The sequence below is a fragment of the Protomyctophum parallelum genome (genome assembly GCF_964188405.1).
Source record: "Protomyctophum parallelum genome assembly, chromosome: 9".
NCBI classification, from domain to species: domain Eukaryota; kingdom Metazoa; phylum Chordata; class Actinopteri; order Myctophiformes; family Myctophidae; genus Protomyctophum; species Protomyctophum parallelum.
In genome coordinates, this window is record NC_139706.1 from 35,534,636 (window position 1) to 35,552,451 (window position 17,816).

General features: G+C 42.0%; 1 protein-coding gene across 1 annotated transcript in view; it reads left to right on the top strand.

Moving 5' to 3' along the window:
- stx1a (syntaxin 1A (brain)) overlaps window positions 1-17,816 on the top strand; it is a gene marked incomplete at both ends in the record, with an annotated part of 73,889 nt that overhangs the window by 38,205 nt on the left and 17,868 nt on the right. The window contains 2 exons of the mRNA XM_083773346.1: window positions 9,350-9,421; window positions 15,218-15,317. Coding sequence (XP_083629472.1) covers window positions 9,350-9,421; window positions 15,218-15,317 — 172 coding nt within the window. The remainder of the gene's footprint in view (window positions 1-9,349; window positions 9,422-15,217; window positions 15,318-17,816) is intronic.

Consider the following 17,816-nt stretch of genomic DNA (forward strand, 5'->3'; position numbering starts at 1 on the left):
GATGAACCTAAGTAGGCTAGAATGGGGTTGCTAGGTGTAAGTATGTAGGACTAGTAGCATGCCAAATTTTGTGCTATTGCCATAGAGAATGCATTGGGCGTTTAAGTTAAATAACTCATAAACTACAAAACATAAAAATAAAAAAAAGTTCCAGCATGTGTCTCCACAGTAAGCTGAATAATAAAAAGTGTGAATGGAGTTTCTAGGTGAAAGTGACTTTTGACGTGCCTATAGAGCTGCCATTGAGCCCCATGTTAAATGTCTCAAATTTGAAAGCACTATATTTCTAAAACTATGAAACATTAAAAAAATTCCTTTTCAGGCAAACATGTCCACCGTAAGATGAACCTAAGTAGGCTAGAATGGGGTTGCTAGGTGTAAGTATGTAGGACTAGTAGCATGCCAAATTTTGTGCTATTGCCATAGAGAATGCATTGGGCATTTAAGTTAAATAACTCATAAACTACAAAACATAAAAATAAAAAAAAGTTCCAGCATGTGTCTCCACAGTAAGCTGAATAATAAAAAGTGTGAATGGAGTTTCTAGGTGAAAGTGACTTTTGACGTGCCTATAGAGCTGCCATTGAGCCCCATGTTAAAAGTCTCAAATTTGAAAGCACTATATTTCTAAAACTATGAAACATTAAAAAAATTCCTTTTCAGGCAAACATGTCCACCGTAAGATGAACCTAAGTAGGCTAGAATGGGGTTGCTAGGTGTAAGTATGTAGGACTAGTAGCATGCCAAATGTTGTGCTATTGCCATAGAGAATGCATTGGGCGTTTAAGTTAAATAACTCATAAACTACAAAACATAAAAATAAAAAAAAGTTCCAGCATGTGTCTCCACAGTAAGCTGAATAATAAAAAGTGTGAATGGAGTTTCTAGGTGAAAGTGACTTTTGACGTGCCTATAGAGCTGCCATTGAGCCCCATGTTAAATGTCTCAAATTTGAAAGCACTATATTTCTAAAACTATGAAACATTTCAAAGATTCCTTTTCAGGCAAACATGTCCACCGTAAGATGAACCTAAGTAGGCTAGAATGGGGTTGCTAGGTGTAAGTATGTAGGACTAGTAGCATGCCAAATTTTGTGCTATTGCCATAGAGAATGCATTGGGCGTTTAAGTTAAATAACTCATAAACTACAAAACATAAAAATAAAAAAAAGTTCCAGCATGTGTCTCCACAGTAAGCTGAATAATAAAAAGTGTGAATGGAGTTTCTAGGTGAAAGTGACTTTTGACGTGCCTATAGAGCTGCCATTGAGCCCCATGTTAAATGTCTCAAATTTGAAAGCACTATATTTCTAAAACTATGAAACATTTCAAAGATTCCTTTTCAGGCAAACATGTCCACCGTAAGATGAACCTAAGTAGGCTAGAATGGGGTTGCTAGGTGTAAGTATGTAGGACTAGTAGCATGCCAAATTTTGTGCTATAGCCATAGAGAATGCATTGGGCGTTTAAGTTAAATAACTCATAAACTACAAAACATAAAAATAAAAAAAAGTTCCAGCATGTGTCTCCACAGTAAGCTGAATAATAAAAAGTGTGAATGGAGTTTCTAGGTGAAAGTGACTTTTGACGTGCCTATAGAGCTGCCATTGAGCCCCATGTTAAATGTTTCAAATTTGAAAGCACTATATTTCTAAAACTATGAAACATTTCAAAGATTCCTTTTCAGGCAAACATGTCCACCGTAAGATGAACCTAAGTAGGCTAGAATGGGGTTGCTAGGTGTAAGTATGTAGGACTAGTAGCATGCCAAATTTTGTGCTATTGCCATAGAGAATGCATTGGGCGTTTAAGTTAAATAACTCATAAACTACAAAACATAAAAATAAAAAAAAGTTCCAGCATGTGTCTCCACAGTAAGCTGAATAATAAAAAGTGTGAATGGAGTTTCTAGGTGAAAGTGACTTTTGACGTGCCTATAGAGCTGCCATTGAGCCCCATGTTAAATGTTTCAAATTTGAAAGCACTATATTTCTAAAACTATGAAACATTTCAAAGATTCCTTTTCAGGCAAACATGTCCACCGTAAGATGAACCTAAGTAGGCTAGAATGGGGTTGCTAGGTGTAAGTATGTAGGACTAGTAGCATGCCAAATTTTGTGCTATTGCCATAGAGAATGCATTGGGCGTTTAAGTTAAATAACTCATAAACTACAAAACATAAAAATAAAAAAAAGTTCCAGCATGTGTCTCCACAGTAAGCTGAATAATAAAAAGTGTGAATGGAGTTTCTAGGTGAAAGTGACTTTTGACGTGCCTATAGAGCTGCCATTGAGCCCCATGTTAAATGTCTCAAATTTGAAAGCACTATATTTCTAAAACTATGAAACATTTCAAAGATTCCTTTTCAGGCAAACATGTCCACCGTAAGATGAACCTAAGTAGCCTAGAATGGGGTTGCTAGGTGTAAGTATGTAGGACTAGTAGCATGCCAAATTTTGTGCTATTGCCATAGAGAATGCATTGGGCGTTTAAGTTAAATAACTCATAAACTACAAAACATAAAAATAAAAATAAGTTCCAGCATGTGTCTCCACAGTAAGCTGAATAATAAAAAGTGTGAATGGAGTTTCTAGGTGAAAGTGACTTTTGACGTGCCTATAGAGCTGCCATTGAGCCCCATGTTAAATGTTTCAAATTTGAAAGCACTATATTTCTAAAACTATGAAACATTTCAAAGATTCCTTTTCAGGCAAACATGTCCACCGTAAGATGAACCTAAGTAGGCTAGAATGGGGTTGCTAGGTGTAAGTATGTAGGACTAGTAGCATGCCAAATTTTGTGCTATTGCCATAGAGAATGCATTGGGCGTTTAAGTTAAATAACTCATAAACTACAAAACATAAAAATAAAAAAAAGTTCCAGCATGTGTCTCCACAGTAAGCTGAATAATAAAAAGTGTGAATGGAGTTTCTAGGTGAAAGTGACTTTTGACGTGCCTATAGAGCTGCCATTGAGCCCCATGTTAAATGTCTCAAATTTGAAAGCACTATATTTCTAAAACTATGAAACATTAAAAAAAATCCTTTTCAGGCAAACATGTCCACCGTAAGATGAACCTAAGTAGGCTAGAATGGGGTTGCTAGGTGTAAGTATGTAGGACTAGTAGCATGCCAATTTTTTTGCTATTGCCATAGAGAATGCATTGGGCGTTTAAGTTAAATAACTCATAAACTACAAAACATAAAAATAAAAAAAAGTTCCAGCATGTGTCTCCACAGTAAGCTGAATAATAAAAAGTGTGAATGGAGTTTCTAGGTGAAAGTGACTTTTGACGTGCCTATAGAGCTGCCATTGAGCCCCATGTTAAATGTCTCAAATTTGAAAGCACTATATTTCTAAAACTATGAAACATTTCAAAGATTCCTTTTCAGGCAAACATGTCCACCGTAAGATGAACCTAAGTAGGCTAGAATGGGGTTGCTAGGTGTAAGTATGTAGGACTAGTAGCATGCCAAATTCTGTGCTATTGCCATAGAGAATGCATTGGGCGTTTAAGTTAAATAACTCAGAAACTACAAAACATTTCAAAGTAAAACGTTCCAGCATGTGTCTCCACAGTAAGCTGAATAATAAAAAGTGTGAATGGAGTTTCTAGGTGAAAGTGACTTTTGACGTGCCTATAGAGCTGCCATTGAGCCCCATGTTAAATGTTTCAAATTTGAAAGCACTATATTTCTAAAACTATGAAACATTTCAAAGATTCCTTTTCAGGCAAACATGTCCACCGTAAGATGAACCTAAGTAGGCTAGAATGGGGTTGCTAGGTGTAAGTATGTAGGACTAGTAGCATGCCAAATTTTGTGCTATTGCCATAGAGAATGCATTGGGCGTTTAAGTTAAATAACTCATAAACTACAAAACATAAAAATAAAAAAAAGTTCCAGCATGTGTCTCCACAGTAAGCTGAATAATAAAAAGTGTGAATGGAGTTTCTAGGTGAAAGTGACTTTTGACGTGCCTATAGAGCTGCCATTGAGCCCCATGTTAAATGTCTCAAATTTGAAAGCACTATATTTCTAAAACTATGAAACATTAAAAAAATTCCTTTTCAGGCAAACATGTCCACCGTAAGATGAACCTAAGTAGGCTATAATGGGGTTGCTAGGTGTAAGTATGTAGGACTAGTAGCATGCCAAATTTTGTGCTATTGCCATAGAGAATGCATTGGGCGTTTAAGTTAAATAACTCATAAACTACAAAACATAAAAATAAAAAAAAGTTCCAGCATGTGTCTCCACAGTAAGCTGAATAATAAAAAGTGTGAATGGAGTTTCTAGGTGAAAGTGACTTTTGACGTGCCTATAGAGCTGCCATTGAGCCCCATGTTAAATGTCTCAAATTTGAAAGCACTATATTTCTAAAACTATGAAACATTTCAAAGATTCCTTTTCAGGCAAACATGTCCACCGTAAGATGAACCTAAGTAGGCTAGAATGGGGTTGCTAGGTGTAAGTATGTAGGACTAGTAGCATGCCAAATTTTGTGCTATTGCCATAGAGAATGCATTGGGCGTTTAAGTTAAATAACTCATAAACTACAAAACATAAAAATAAAAATAAGTTCCAGCATGTGTCTCCACAGTAAGCTGAATAATAAAAAGTGTGAATGGAGTTTCTAGGTGAAAGTGACTTTTGACGTGCCTATAGAGCTGCCATTGAGCCCCATGTTAAATGTTTCAAATTTGAAAGCACTATATTTCTAAAACTATGAAACATTTCAAAGATTCCTTTTCAGGCAAACATGTCCACCGTAAGATGAACCTAAGTAGGCTAGAATGGGGTTGCTAGGTGTAAGTATGTAGGACTAGTAGCATGCCAAATTTTGTGCTATTGCCATAGAGAATGCATTGGGCGTTTAAGTTAAATAACTCATAAACTACAAAACATAAAAATAAAAAAAAGTTCCAGCATGTGTCTCCACAGTAAGCTGAATAATAAAAAGTGTGAATGGAGTTTCTAGGTGAAAGTGACTTTTGACGTGCCTATAGAGCTGCCATTGAGCCCCATGTTAAATGTCTCAAATTTGAAAGCACTATATTTCTAAAACTATGAAACATTAAAAAAAATCCTTTTCAGGCAAACATGTCCACCGTAAGATGAACCTAAGTAGGCTAGAATGGGGTTGCTAGGTGTAAGTATGTAGGACTAGTAGCATGCCAAATTTTTTGCTATTGCCATAGAGAATGCATTGGGCGTTTAAGTTAAATAACTCATAAACTACAAAACATAAAAATAAAAAAAAGTTCCAGCATGTGTCTCCACAGTAAGCTGAATAATAAAAAGTGTGAATGGAGTTTCTAGGTGAAAGTGACTTTTGACGTGCCTATAGAGCTGCCATTGAGCCCCATGTTAAATGTCTCAAATTTGAAAGCACTATATTTCTAAAACTATGAAACATTTCAAAGATTCCTTTTCAGGCAAACATGTCCACCGTAAGATGAACCTAAGTAGGCTAGAATGGGGTTGCTAGGTGTAAGTATGTAGGACTAGTAGCATGCCAAATTCTGTGCTATTGCCATAGAGAATGCATTGGGCGTTTAAGTTAAATAACTCAGAAACTACAAAACATTTCAAAGTAAAACGTTCCAGCATGTGTCTCCACAGTAAGCTGAATAATAAAAAGTGTGAATGGAGTTTCTAGGTGAAAGTGATCTTTTGATGTACCAAAATCTGCCATTGAGCCCCATGTTAAAAGTCTCAAATTTGAAAGCACTATATTTCTAAAACTATGACACCTTTCAAAGATTCCTTTTCAGGCAAACATGTCCACCGTAAGATGAACCTATAGGCTAGCATGGGGTTGGTAGGTTTAAGTATGTAGGACTAGTACAGTAGCATGCCAAAGTTTGTGCTATTGCCATAGAGAATGCATTGGGCGTTTAAGTTAAATAACTCAGAAACTACAAAACATTTCAAAGTAAAACGTTCCAGCATGTGTCTCCACAGTAAGCTGAATAATAAAAAGTGTTTTTAGGTGAAAGTGATTTTTTGACGTGCCAAAATCTGCCATTGAGCCCCATGTTAAAAGTCTCAAATTTGAAAGCACTATATTTCTAAAACTATGACACCTTTCAAAGATTCGTTTTCATGCAGGCAAACATGACCCCCCTCGCCTACTCTCCTCCTGCCTGGGGCCCCCTCGCCTACTCTCCTCCTGCCTGGGGCCCTTTCGCCTACTCTCCTCCTGCCTGACCCCCCTTCGCCTACTCTCCTCCTGCCTGGGGCCCCTTCGCCTACTCTCCTCCTGCCTGACCCCCCCTCGCCTACTCTCCTCCTGCCTGGGGCCCCCTCGCCTACTCTAATCCTGCCTGGGGACCCCTCGCCTACTCTCCTCCTGCCTGGGGCCCCCTCACCTACTCTCCTCCTGCCTGGGGCCCCCTCGCCTACTCTCCTCCTGCCTGGGGACCCCTCACCTACTCTCCTCCTGCCTGGGGCCCCCTCGCCTACTCTCCTCCTGCCTGGGGACCCCTCACCTACTCTCCTCCTGCCTGGGGACCCCTCGCCTACTCTTCCCCTAGCTGGGGCCCCCTCACCTACTCTCCTCCTGCCTGGGGCCCCCTCACCTACTCTCCTCCTGCCTGGGGCCCCCTTGCCTACTCTCCTCCTGCCTGGGGACCCCTCGCCTACTCTTCCCCTAGCTGGGGCCCCCTCGCCTACTCTCCTCCTGCCTGGGGCCCCCTCGCCTACTCTCCTGCCTGGGGCCCCCTCGCATACTCTCCCCCTACTAGGAATTGTATGGAGATTATCAGATTTATCCACCGGGCCACTTAACGGCACACAGTGCTTGCTACCAACTCTAGGTGATGGTGATTTGAACCAGCACCATCCCACTAGGTATTCTATGGATATTATCTGATTTATCCACCGGGCCACTTAACGGCACACAGTCATACCTACTCTAGGTGATTTGAACCAGCACCATCCTATGTTGGGTTTTAACCGGCAGACTTCTACTAGGTATTCTATGGATATTATCTGATTTATCCACCAGGGCTCTTAACTGCACACACAGATATCATTTGACTTACCCGCTGGGCCACTTAACTGCACAGAATCATGGGGAATTTCTGTGCTGCTTTAAAGTTGTCCTACTGAAAGTCAGTGTGCAAAGCAAAGTTACACAGTGCCACATGACTAATGAGGGATTTGAACCCTGAACCTGTGGATCACAAGCACAGCCTCTCATCACACTGAGCTAACTGCTGGTTACTACAACACAGCTTTTCTGTGCTACTTAGATGTTAGTGTGGAATGCAAAGTTTTGAAAAGTTAAAAATACTGCAGCATTGAGCTGAAGGAGGAATGGGACTTGAACATGGAGTGTCTGTACTGAAAGCCCAATCATTAGACCACTGTGCCATCAGTCAGACACTCTTAGCCAAAGTCTCCTGGTAATTTTGAAGTGATCTTTTGTTCGTTAGCCTTCAGTTTGTAAAGTTAAAATAAAACAGAATCATTTAGTGTAACAGCCAGGAATCGAACCCTGGTCTCCCACGTGGAAAGCTGACATCTTAACCACTACAACAATTAGAGTTCTGAAGTTGTCAGGCTGAGGCTGTGAGCCACTGCTAGAATAGCAGTAAATGAAGCTCAATAATTATAGCATTAAACTTTAGGAAGAGTGGGATTTGAACATGAACTCTCTGTGCTGATCAACCCCTACTACGCCATCACTCAGTAACAACTGCCTCTTCGTACTGTTGAAGCGATCTTTTGTATGTTAGCCTTCAGTTAGTAAAGTTGAAAGAATCAAGAGTTGAACATAGAATCACGTTCATCAGATGCTTTGAGTGCTGTTCAAGAGTTGTTTTGTATGTTAGTGTAACACCCAGGAATCGAACACAGGTCCCCTGCACTGAAGGCCAACATCTTAACCACTAAGCCAAAGCAATTGCCTATGGCTCAGGGGAGATATGAGACTTTTGAGGTCATCAGGCTGAGGCTGTGAGCCACTGCTATACAATAGCAGGTACATACCGGTACATACACATACATACATACCTACATAATAATACACTTGGACCTTATAAGGCAGGGGTACTCAACTGGCGGACCGCGGTCCGCGACCGGACCGCGGACCACCTCTTTGCGGACCACCCAAAAAAAAAAAAAAAAAAAAAAAAAAACATTTTTTTTTTTTTTTTTTTTTTAAGTTAATAAAATAAATAACATCAGATGGTACATTTCTCATGTGAAATTGCTGCAAAGGCCCCCAAAATGTCCCCCAAGGGCCTCCAAAATTCTGGCGCGCGCTATGCGCGCGCGCAGTGTGGCCTGCCAGGGCGTATAACTCCCGGCCTGATTTGGAGTTCCACTCCGGGCCTGCACTCTGCACCCCATTATTGGTTGGGTGGAAGGGGATCTGATTTGTATAAGCTTGGCTTGACCATACTAAACGGGCATAGAGCCCCGCTCTCCGAAGGACGCCGCGCATGGGACCGGACCTCGGTCTTATTCAAAAAATATTTGTGGACCTTCATCATTTCTAGTTGAGGACCCCTGTTATAAGGTATGCCATCTGGTGGCTAATGAACCAAACCAAATCTCAGAAGTTGAAGCAGTTTTTAAGGACCCACTTTTAGGCCAGTGCAACAGAGCATGCTTTTGCCTTTTTTAAACCTTACCCATTTTAACCAAATACATACATACATACATACATACATACATACATACATACATACATACATACATACATACATACATACATACATACATACATACATACATACATACATACATACATACATACATACATACATACATACATACATACATACATACATACATACATACATACCCATAGCCCATACCCACTAATACCGTCTCTTGGGGTTCAGAGACTGTCAGCGGGGAAGATTGCTGATAAGATGTTGGTGATACTAAGAGGCTCCAGGCGCTGTGGGTTGGCCTGGAGCCCTTCTTCATCTGACCAGAAGTGTGGAGTCCTTCTGTGCGTTGCATCGTCATACATCTCGGTGCAACTCGAGTCACGGGTGCTGAGTCGCACCAAGGCTGATTTTAAATCCTCCTTGAAAGTTTTACTGCAGTCTGTGGTCGGTTTTTGGGTTCCTCCGCACGGAAGAAGTGGTTTGGGCTATACCAACCTCTCCAGCACTGTCGGTGTACTCATGTCACATGAATACACATCATTTGCTCATAATCATGTTGATGTCGTTCTCTCTCTCTCTCTGTGTGTGTGTGTGTGTGTGTGTGTGTGTGTGTGTGTGTGTGTGTGTGTGTGTGTGTGTGTGTGTGTGTGTGTGTGTGTTTGTGTGCGTGTGTGTTTGTGTGCGTGCGTGCGTGCGGAAGGAGGGGAAGGAGGAGAAGGAGGGGAAGGAGACAACCGAGGTGGAGGTGGCTGTGGGCATGGAGAAAGGTTTCATGGATGAATTCTTTGAGCAGGTGAGACTCTCTCTCTCTCTCTCTCTCTCTCTCTCTATGTTGCTTCCACTGACCCATTGGATGGTACATATTTTACCATCCATTTCGTAGAGCACAGCATCATTAGCATGGGTATTATTCCCATGCTAATGATGAATCTAATCTCTGTCCTTGGGGAGCATGGATATGATTTATAGCTATCGATGTTGTTGCTTGTGTGGAGTGAATCGTTTCGTGTATTATTTCATTTCAAATGGCCATTATTGATTCACACAACACAAAACAATGCGGTCCATTTCTACCCCTGAATAGGAACATTGACCCACAATTCCAACTGTGTAATGTTTTCCCAGCCTTTGCATTATTTATGATTATTTATTTCAACTGTATGCACCGTGTTCTCTAAGAACCACTCATGTATGCATTTGGCATTTGTGAGTGAGTTTTCTTGTACATGCTGTGTGTGCATATGGTGGGTACACAAAGTGAACATTGTCAAGGCTCTCAGACGGGCGGCCTATTTCAATGTAGCACCAATTGACATCTTACCCCAGAGAGACGGAGGCTTGCTGTGAATCATCAGTCATATGGAGCTAGGTTAACTTCAACATGAGACCGGTTGCTCTCTGAGTGGTCTCTCTAATTCCATTTTAATCAGCCTGTATCTTGCCCCAGTGAGTGGCTTAAAGTAGATGTACAGGAAGGATAATTTATTGGGGGCCCAACTTCCTGAGAATGCTGGGGTCCCTGGGTAAATGGTGCCGTGTCATTGTTCTGATGGCACATTATTCCGATGTCGTGTTGGTCCGACTCGCCCCATTACTAACCCTATCGTTAACCCTAACCGCATGCAAAGCCATGTAGTCGTAGTAATGGGATGTTGTCATTATGGGCAGTGCCAGGGTAAATATCAGACATTACTGCTGATTTATATCCATCTTCAGACCTTGCATGTCTAAAGATACTATAGGCCGTTGCCTGTTGGGAACACAATTATCCTTGTACTCATACATTGTCAGTAGTTGTCTGTGCCCATTTAATCAGTGCCGGCTCCAGGCTCAAATTATTTTTCCAAAAGGGGCACTTTATTCTTCCAACAATATGTACAACAAATTCTCACCTATACAATAAAGACAGTGATGCGTACAATTATGCAGATCTATGTCTTTTTCTGTCTGTCTGCCTGTGTCATCTTTTTTTAATATTATACAGACAGTAGGCTGACAGGAAATGGGGGAGATAGATGGGGGTGGGTGACATGCAGTAATGGCCGTCAGGATCGGACCCGCGGCACACTGCCAGACTCAGACTACCGGCCAAAGTGCCTGGACTGCTGCCACGGCCCAGGCCTGCCTGTGTCATCTTTATGCCATATAATGGATTTGGAGTCCATGTCAGACATGCCCAAAATATGATATATCAGCCCCCTATCTCCCAGGAACCTAGAATTAGATGATGTCATCAGTGGATCTGTTGGGACAGTAGGCAAACTGCTGTTGGACAACAGCAGTGCTGGGAAGAGAGGAGCAGATGTAATCCTTAACTAGCCTCTCAAAGGACTCCTATATGGAGATTCAATATGTCTGCATATGTGTAAAGGTTTCCATTTCCATTTCTGGTTCACAATCACATCACTGCCAAACTGCCTGTATCTGTACAAATTTCCCATCTGTTGGACTAGAACTCGTGAATGCAAAGGGAGAGAATGAGGGATCACAGGGATCATAGTATAGTATATTTTTAGAGAACAAGGGCGTATGGAAAGATGGAGCGTTTGAAAGTAGAACGGTGTCGAGAGAGACATACAGATTACAGACTAAGGTACAGAGGTAGAAAATGAATGATGGCGAGGATAGCAGCTTGAGGGGGTTATGGGAGGGAGAGTTGGAGTAATCAGACTCTCACCCCAACGGAGCTTGTTAATGAACAATTCAGTGGAAAACTTGGCAGCTGAGAGACCACTGTGATCTGCTGTCCTTCACTCGCAGCATAAACATTACCCTGGAGATGTGCATAATAGTACCTATAGTGTATACCAGTTACAGTATGCATTTGTCCTTTTCTGCATATATTTGCATCATGAATGATGTGTTTAATAAAGAGTTCACTAGTACAGACCACGCATTCAATCGAACATCGTTTAACATGGTTTAGCATTTATTTAGAAAAGAGGTGGAACATGAGAAGGAATGATGCATAGGAATGAGATGCATTGAATGAATGATGCATTGGAATATTGCATTGAGTGGAATGATGCTTGGGGTGAGATGCATTGGATGGCCTTGACCGTTCGTGTGGGATGTGTCCCATGTGGGAAGAGGGGGAGGGAGGAGGATGTCGGGTTGGGAAGGGGGGAGGGGGTGTGAGGATGTAGGGAAAGGGTAGGGGGTGTGAGGATGTAGGGATGTAGGCCGTAGGCCATGTACCAGGAGCCGGGTGAATGAGTGAAAGGAGGGGGTGGGGAGGGGGAGTGAGGATGAGGGGATGAGTTGGAGCTACAGAGGGGATCTTGAGGGAGTGAAGGGATGAGGGATGATAGTGAAGGCTAGGCCCCTGGGGGAAGTGGAGGATGATAGGGCGTGGCCCTGTGGGGGGAGGGGGGTCGAAGGCCTGCATGGTTCCGGGGGGGGGGGTATTGGACCCTGAGTATTTGGCATGGGGTCCGAAGGGAGGCGTCCGTCTTGGCTGACGTCTGAGACGGTCCGAAGAGAGAGGCGTCCGTCTTGGCTGACGTCTGACACGGTGCACTCCGTCATTTCAGGACCCCCATCTGGAACCTGAAAGTAAGGATGTGGTTGTGATTAAATTGATTAAAGTGTGGAACAGAACAAGTTGACTAAATGCACTCTTGTGGAGACCAGACGTTGTCCTATCCTGTGTAGGCAATTGCAACGGGGCGCAAGCAATTTCTGAACTTGGTGACAAAAACTTCCCCTTGGTGGCGGAAGAAAAGTCAGAAAGTGGTGACAAAAACTTCCCCTTGGTGGCGGAAGAAAAGTCGGACTGACCAGACTCTAGGTCTGGAAAAGGGAGGGAGGGATACGAAGAACAAAGCACGAAATGGCAGGTAGACGTGCAGGTATAAATACGTGGAGAAGGGGAGGGGTTTGGGTGGAATGCTATCAGTTACCATGGTAGATAGTCGATGGGGGGTACTGGATTGGTTACCATGGTGATGTTAGTTAACGATTTATCATAGAAGGCGCGGTATTCCTCCTGAACATGCGTTGTACCAACTTAAATAATTATATCGCAGTGTTTGCATGAATACTTGTACTCTCCATTTGACATTAAATAGTAACATTGCAGATCTCTTCCTCAGTAACAATGGCTATGGGGTTATCACCACAGATGGTAGATGGATGCAGTCATAAATGAGACCTGCAACTTCTGCGAAGGCCCTTGGCTGCAACACCTTTACCTGTGCTCTTTCGGGGCTTCCATTTCGCACGTACGCACACACGCATGCACACACGCATGCCCATGTGTTTTACATAATCTTTTTGTTTTTGGACTCTCCAGTGAGATTTTCTGCATAATAAAATCATCAGTCAAAATGTAGTTATGGATGCATCAGGATCCATTTGAGTCCATTTTTACACTCTTTTACACACTTTTACAAAATGAAAACAGAGGATTTTACTAAGGTTGAGAAACATACTATGACTCAAGGCAGCTTTATTAGGCTTCATCTGCTTGGTGACCCCCATCATCACCACCATTCATCAAACTCTCTCACTTTATAATTCGTTGCACTTTCACGTGTCATTCACAGACAGAAACGGAAAGGGAGACAACTGCAGTGCACACACATGCACGCACGCACGCACACACACACACACACAAGCATTCTTCACACAACACACCTGGCACTTGTGTCTCCCTCTGGTCCTCCTCAACCAATTAAAAAATACAGATCCAATCATCAACTAATTAATGAGATATTGAAGACTAATGACCTGGATTGAGTGGTGGCAAGAAAAGCAAGCCAATCTAAAGAATGTATGGAACTATGGATGGAGGTATTGATGGAGAGCCTAGAGTTTGTATAGAGAGAGAGAAGGCGGAGGGGTGGAATACAAATGGAAATGATTATTAATAATATTATTAATAATAATAATAATAATAAACATTGTTTATAGCACTTAAAAAAGGCAAACAGAAAGCAGGACAATGCTGGGACATAAAAGAAACAGATTTATGAATCCACATGAGGTGCTATCTTGCAACAGAGCAGATACAGGGAAAGTGATTGATGGAATGACAATGATGGATGCAGATATTGATGAGTTCATTGCCAGATGGTGTCACACCTGCCAGCCTAGCAGGTGTGACACACTGTGACAGGGACGATGGCGGTGACTGCCTGGCTTATTTTATTTCAAGAGCCCATCAAGTAGTGTAGTAGGCTAACTGGACAGGATGTAGCTAGCTCTTATAACAATCATTAACAAATGCAGGGCTCTGGAATGTGTGCTTTGTTAATATTTGGGAAAAGTGGCAAATATATTATATAAAGTGGTAATATATTATTAATTTCATATTATATTTGATTTAATCTCATCTTGCAGTTCACCAGTCCTGCCACCAAAACAGATTACACTTTTTTTCTCCCCTGCTTTATTTGTCATGGTGACAGACAAGTGAGAGAGAGACGGGAAAGGCAGGACAGAGCGAGACGATCACATCACATCCAGCAAAGAGCCTTGGGTTAAATTCAATCCCGGGCCAGCTGCAGGAAACCTTATTTTAGTTACTTATTTTATGCTCTTACCAGGTGAGCTCTAGCCTGTCCACCATCTGGCTCAACTAGGCTAGCTTGCTTGTTTTTTGAGGGGCACTAGCCCCTCCTATAAACAGCTATGTGTAGATTCTGTCTGAACACAAACATTAAATGCCATTGACAATGAATGGAGAATTTATGCGTGCGTGCGTGCGTGCGTGCGTGCGTGCGTGCGTGCGTGCGTGCGTGCGCGTGTGTGTGTGTGTGTGCAATTAGTCCGACATACTGGCAGGTGAGTTGAGTTATAACAATGTGCATAGGATGTCAATTGTCACAGACAGTGTCCCATTGCGCGTGGTGTCTCACCAGACACAAGTCACACGTCCCAAATACCACAGAGTGCACACAATATACTGCATACGGCAACAAAATATCCTATACTTTACAGCGTGAAGCTGCTTTGTAATACGACGAACTGCTATGAATTGCTATTTATTTATTCAACATGAATTGTAACGTTTTGCATTCTGATGTTTGTACTTTTGTATCTTGTTCTACTGTCTGAATATGTGATGTGAATATTTGTCTTTTTGTATGTCTGTTTTTAGTGCACTGAAACAAATTCCAATCAACTCTGTTGACATGGCAATAAAGTCTTGAATCTTGAAAGTTCTCACTATTGATTAAGGCCGCAATTATATTATAATATTATATATTATAAATAAATTGGACATGGCCCAGTTCACATTAATGGGCCTCATATTGACGAGGATGTCTAAGTGGGTTAGTTGATAACATTTCAATTGAATGTCATCCTATTAGCAGTGGAAGCCATTTTTAATTGGGTTCTAATTCCATGTGACACACATAAATGAAATATTTTGATGGATATAATGTTGCAGAGAAATTATGACAGGCTAGCTCAATTAGACTGCATGAACCTGTGCTACTAATCCTACTATGCCTGGCCTCAGTGTTTTGCTAACGATATGACACAAGTTTAGCCCAGGGTAAATGGAAACATGTGTCTGCCTCACTCTTGCTATCTGTATGTCTGTCTTTCTCTGATTGTCCCTCTCTGACTTCCCGACCAGGTGGAGGAGATTCGTGGGTTTATCGAGTCTCTGGCTGAGAAGGTTGAGGAGGTGAAAAGGAAACATAGTGCCATCCTGGCCTCACCCAATCCTGATGAGAGTAAGCGTGTCCATTTTTATCTCAATTTGCCTCCATCACACAACGGTGTTGACAAAGCTCTGTTCTTTTCTGCAAGCGTCATATAGAGAAAAATCCGAAGCGTTAATTGAAGACTGTGTACTCTCTCACTCATCAAGTGCTGTACACAGGGAGGCTACAACAAACTAAAAATCGATACATTGATTATGAAATGATTTGAACGATTATACCAGAAGTAGTAAAGTTTTAATCCTGTTTGAAAGACAAATTGTAATTTATTTTGTCTTTCTGTCAGGCTGCATTCATATACAGTAGTAGGCCTATACATACATACTTGCAAAGTTACACATAATTCCTACTAGTGGTCGTTTGACGGTGCCTAACCGCTCCAATTAACAGCTATGTGTGTCTGTCTGTCCGTCCGTCCCCATGTATGCGTGGCCGTGTGAACCTCCTGATTGGGAAGCGTGTGTGTGCACACACACGCACACACACACACACACACACACACACACACACACACACACACACACACACACACACACACACACACACACACACACACACACAAACAAACAATAACCATAAAAGTGTAGTTGGACCACTCAGTTCAGACGGGTCTGATTTGACTAGAACTGACATTATCTGTGCACAGATATATATATATTTTTTTTTAAGATATTTTTTTTGCGGCTTACGCCTTTTATTGATTTTTTAAGGGACAGATAGTAGGCTGACAGGAAACGGGAGAGAGATGGGGGATGACATGCGGTAAAGGCCGTGTCGGGTTCGGGAGTCGAACCTGCGGCACACCGCGACTGGATCACCAGTCCGGTGCCCAGACCGTTACGCTACGGCCTGGGCCTGTGCACAGATAATTTACAGAAACATACTTTATGGGCCTTTAATGAAAAACGTAATGTTTAATAAGGTCCAAAAAAGACCCAGTAATGTCTCAAAGAGGATTTTAATGGAAGGTAGCTGTAAGCACACTTTGTAGCTTACTTCATCAAACGCTCACCAGCAGCAAAAAGACTGATAATGGCAGCAGATGCCACAGAACAGAACAGAGAAAATATGACTATTATCAGGCCAAAGAAAAAGAGAGACATGGATGATTTGTTGGAAATAGAAAAAGAGGCATGTCGACAGACAGGATCCCCAGACCCCCAATCGGGGGATCTGGGGATCCTCTCCAGAAACCTTTTAACACAGTATTAAGTATTAAAGTTCCTGTGTTCTGGTGACTTGTTGGACTTGAAATCCAAGAGAAATGACAATGCAGGAGTCCGGCAGGTGCAGTACTTAGTTTAGAGTAGACTATAGTCATTGGTTAGACCAGTCATTAGTCCTACAACATTTGTTGGTTGTAAAGTGTCTTGAGACATCTTGTTGTGATTTGACACTATAATAAAAATGTAATTGAATTGAATTGAACCTATCTCAAACCCTCACCCTAACCTCCCACGGGGCAGCACACCTAAAACTAACCTTAACCCTCTCCCAACCCTTAACGCACCCCTCATCAACCTTAATCCGGTCGTTTTAACGCACCCCTCATCAACCTTAATCCGGTCGTTTTAACGCACCCCTCACCAACCTTAATCCGGTCGTCTTAACGCACCACTCACCAATCTTATGTATAACCAATGACTAGTCTAAACTAAGTATACACCCCGGTAGAAATGCCGGAAACTCTTGCAGCATCCAGAGTGTTGGCAGACCCGATTCACTGTGTTTTTTTAATGAAGACCCATATTTTGAAGGTCCACCAAGATGTGAACCAGATGTAAAAGAAATACCGCTGTGTGTTATGACGTCCTTATGTTATGACGTTTCTTTTCACCCAGAAGGACAGAAAATAACATTTGTAACCGCCATCATCCTTTAGTTATGGGCCGTTGAATAAAGCTTGTTTTGACCAAAAAGAACGTGGAGGCGGATGGCAGCCTTGGCAGGTGGAATTTTCACGTCCAGTTAATTTCCGGGAAAGAATATTTATCAATTTAGATGTTGCTATGTATATAGCAACAGGATCTTTTTCACATTTTCATATTTTGAATAAAAAAATAGATTTATTTCTGAAAACTTATATATTAATTTAGAAGGGCCAGGCATTTTTTAAATTGACCTCAGTTCTAAATTGGTTAAGTATCCGGTTAGCCTTTGTCATCTCTCTTGCTCCCTCCCTTCATTTTATCTCTTCACACATATTCCGCCTTGTATGCAGTGACACCTTCCTACACATGACTAGGATGAAACTCGCACTAAGTAATCCTCCTGTCACCCACACACCCACACACCCCACAAGAACAATTGATCTGCTTGCTCCAGGAGACATCAGACAAGCTCTTTAACTAGCCAGGGTGTGACACCTAGGCAGGATTAGAGCAGTATTTAAGATAGGAACAAGCCTATAACTCGTCTCGTCTTCATGCCTGGGATCAATACGATGTGGTGTGCGTGTGCGTGTGTGTGTGTGTGTGTGCGTGTGTGTGCGCGCGCGCAAGCCTGAGTGCC